General features: G+C 38.0%; 1 protein-coding gene across 1 annotated transcript; it reads right to left on the bottom strand.

Annotated features, from left to right (window-relative positions):
* Nucleotides 1-283: 283 nt before the first annotated feature.
* Nucleotides 284-3,186, bottom strand: LOC148039056 (uncharacterized). Its single transcript, XM_087674942.1, has 2 exons — nt 2,745-3,186; nt 284-777 (listed from the first exon to the last, which is right to left on the bottom strand). The coding sequence occupies exons 1-2, from the start codon at nt 3,075-3,077 to the stop codon at nt 607-609; spliced, it is 504 nt and encodes a 167-aa protein (XP_087531068.1). The 5' UTR covers nt 3,078-3,186; the 3' UTR covers nt 284-606.
* Nucleotides 3,187-4,143: the final 957 nt, after the last annotated feature.

The following is a 4,143-nucleotide window of genomic DNA, read 5'->3' as shown; positions in this document are numbered from 1 at the left end:
ACATGTTTTGATTCATTTTCCTAGTTTTTAAGATAATGCGCAAATACATTATGAAATAATATGTACAACCAAATTTTCTACTTTAATCATCTATTTTAGCTTCATGTGTTTGCAATTTATAATGCATGGTTTCTTTCCTAAAATTACATAATCTGCTTAGAAACTTACAACCATTGCCTCTAAATTGGATTTTTCCAACTTCGATGTTCAATCCTCTTGATATGCACATGCTTAACACTTCGAATACAAAAAAACTTACATTTATGGAGGCAGCCCTCAAATATACACAAGGAACAAGTAAACTTTAACTCAATTAGTACAAGGTCTTTTGAATCTTCACCAAAAAGAAGATTTTGATGTTGACAATAACATAAGGAAACCTCATTTAAATCTTTTCAACCAAAAGCATGCAAAATTATTCTGCATTCAAAAGAAATGGTTTCCTTATGTTGACAATAACATAAGGAAACCTCATTTAAATCTTTTCAACCAAAAGCATGCAAAATTATTCTGCATTCAAAAGAAATGGTTTCCTTATGTTGACAATAACATAAGGAAACCTCATTTAAATCTTTTCAACCAAAAGCATGCAAAATTATTCTTCATTCAAAAGAAATGGTGTTTCTTATGGCCTTCATGCTCTTCTACTTCTTTCTTCTCATGGTGCTCATGAAGTGCATAACCTCCAGCTGAAACTGCAACTGTCTCCGCTATCTTTTCTTCAACCTTATGGCGTCCAGCATGCTCAGAATCCTTCTTTATCTCATGATGTTCGTACTGGTGAATAGCCAAAAGAAGTTACTGCAAGAATTTTTGTATTTATGCACACATAGTTCTAGGCATTAAAAAAGTGCAATTTAGCATCATAATGCTTTGCTACTTCACCCATCTTCTCAAGTTTTTCACAAGAATCTATTTTGAGTGTTTATCACTTTCATTTGAAAACCAAAATCAAATCTCAAATTTCTAGCCTATTTCACAACCACCTCAAAGCTAATAATTTTATTTTATAAGACATTTGAATATGCCCTTTTTCTTTTGATAAAAGACCAAGTGACGAATCTAAAGTCCAATATTTGTCCACATGCATGATCATATGAAAGAGTAGCCTTTTAAGAGTATGAAAGCACAAACATAAGGAAGTTAAGCCTAAGCACAAAAAGTTCTCAAAGTTGCCTATATGTTGAATAATTTATTGTGATCAATTATATCACAAAGCACTATGGTTAGTGCTTCACTCAGTTGAATTGCATTGTGGATAAAGTTGTACTCAATAACCTCTATAGATATGTCACTTAATCAATTAGTACAGGGAGCTCAACTCAATAGCTAATTTGATAAATCAACTCCCTCTTGCTTTTCAATGCTTCTTTTATCGTATACTATAACTACTCATAGCTTCAAAGTGACAAGAATATTGATCGGAAATGAAACCTTCAAATTTGACATCAAGGATTGCAAGCATAATTTTATTCTTTTGCCATGTTTCCCTACAATAACTTCTTTCAACAATGTAACCTTCTCAAATTGGACAAGTTCTCCAATAAGAAGAAAATCCTTGAAAGAGGAAAGCTTGACATAATCACTATTAAGAAAGTCTCTACCTGATGTGCATCTCATATGCACATTTTTAACATAGTTCAAGGAACCCTTAATGTTACCCCCTCCTGTAGGAATATACTTTCTTTCGTGATTGTTCATTTATCTATATGATCACCATTTTGAAAGGCATAATCACCCCTTTTCTCTGATAATGTTTAAATTCCCTTCATATCTACATAACATCTATGGATCACGCACTACATTGCAATATAACATGTGCAAGAACACCAAAGTGTTCAATCATTTCTTCCACTATCACAAAATTTTAATAAAGGTTAACTCCTCTATATTGAAATAGGTTTGTGCAATTGAAGAGATTTAGCATAGAGGATCCATCATAAGAAATCATAAGTGTCATGCATTAAAGAGGTAATTAGAAAACCCCTTATTCTTATAATTTTCTTGAATTACTAGACCTGCTAAGTTAAAAGGAAGAATTAACAAACCCTCTTGATAAGCTCAAATGCTATTTGTTATTAGGTGGAATCCCAAGGTTAACCTACCATTATTTGATCAAATAGAGATTGGACATTTGTTGATGGTTGTATTTAATTGTTTATGATGTCAACATATATAAATTTTTGGGTCTTTAGTCTTTTGGTGGGTTTTCAAGGTTTTGTGCAAATTTTCTAGCTTTCATACTCTCTGTTTCATAGGTTAGTTATACTCATTTCTCTTTATTCACTACCCTTACATTTAAGAGTCTCATGCACATAATGCTCTAGCATGAGGAGGTCGTGGACTCCTTTTTCACCTCCCCTTTTTGACCTTTACCCATATTGCATCCTTCAGATTGATTTCAATGTAACGTCTTACTTCCAGGGTTGTGGAACATAGCTTTAATTTTTACATAACAATGTTCTCACCTTTAGTTCCCCTTTCTCATTATGCATATGAGAATATCTTTGTTTTCAAGTAATGCCATAAGTCATTGCTACGACCTGCAGTCATGGGCATGACAAGCGCACTTACGGTAGATCTATGGCATGATCCATAGATCTCATACAAGGACGACACTAGATCTAAAGCCTAAATTGAGGTGATGAAGGATCACGAAGTAAGCACTAGATCTAGGCTAAGTTACCGTGATGGATCATTTGGGGGATTAAGTAAGTGGGTTGACGATAATAGATTGATAGTACCATGGCGAATGCAGTAGCCGCGGTGCCGACGGCTTCTCCGAGATGCTCCTTCCGCTTAGCTTTCTCCTCGAGCTTCTTGTCGTCCTCCTCCTCCTGCTTCTTGTTATGGGCGACGTAGGTGGCGTCGGTGGTCTCGCCGGCGTCGTCGCCTTGGTGGTGGCGGCGCCCGAAGAGGTGGTGCTCTTTGGGGGGCTCGTAGTACTCCGTCTGCTGGTACGACACGTTGTCCTCGTTATACTGTTCATCAGGGGGAGGGGGAGGGGGAGGAGGGGCGTCCTCTCCTCCCTCCTTGTGCCGTCCAAACAAGTGGTGATGATGGTGCTGCTCCGTCATCTCTCTCTCTCTCTCTCTCTCTCTCTCTCTCTCTCTCTCTCGCGCAGAGATCAGATAAGATCAGATCCGCTCCCCTCTCACTCTTTCTCGCATTCGTCTGCTTTAATATTTGCCCCGCACCCAGACGCGTTTTCTACTGTGCATGACCCCACGCCTCACTTATAACTATGCCGCCCACCCGCCCCGCCCCGCCCCGCCCCCACCCCCCCAATAACATATCCTTCTATATCACGACGAATATGCTCCCAATTCCATCCTCTCAAGTCTGACCTCCCCTGCCGGTCACACTGTGCACACATATCTCGTGTCTCGTGGGTCCATCCAACATCGCATTATGTTCCACATGGATGTGACGGGACTTCTCAAGTAAAACACTTGGTGGGGTATCTCCTCTCCAAATAAGAAACGCACACCGAAATACCCATCTCTATCTCTATATCTATATCTATACTTATACTATTTCTTATTTTTTAACCTACCAAACCTAAGCGTAACCCCAGCCTACGTGGCATGCAAAGGATACATTCTAAATCTTTTTAAATTATCTCTTTATTATTATTATTTTTCGTTTCCTTTGCTCTACTTTATTAAGTGCTCTCTCTCTCTCTCTCTCTCTCTCTCTCTCTCTCTCTCTCTCTCTCTCGGCAAGCATACAAAGCATTGATTCCATTAAATCCACCACCCATGGATGATGGTATGTGCCTTTAATTGAATCAATCTCTCTCTCTCAATGTACACAATAAAAAATGGGTGAATGTGCATGTGTATGCATTTCCACTCGCATCAAACTCGCACTAGTTCTTCTTGCTATGTCTCCCTCCTTTACACATAAATCGCAAGTTTAATATATGTACACACATGCATTGTGTGACATCCACATTGTCACACCCTAATTACATCTCAAGTTACATATTTGAACACGTGCACTCTTTGACATCCACATTGGCACACCCTAATTACATTTCAAGTTACATATTTGAACACACATTCACATTGGCACACCCTAATTTTTCTTTAGTACTAAATCTATCACACTCTAAAGAGCAAGATACATGAGTTTGTACAT

The sequence above is a fragment of the Lygodium microphyllum genome, chromosome 3, assembly GCF_053477565.2.
Source record: "Lygodium microphyllum isolate KBCC chromosome 3, Lygodium_microphyllum_v1.1.10, whole genome shotgun sequence".
NCBI lineage: Eukaryota > Viridiplantae > Streptophyta > Polypodiopsida > Schizaeales > Lygodiaceae > Lygodium > Lygodium microphyllum.
Note: the sequence above shows the minus strand (reverse complement) of the source record. Positions and strands in the feature narration are given on the sequence as shown.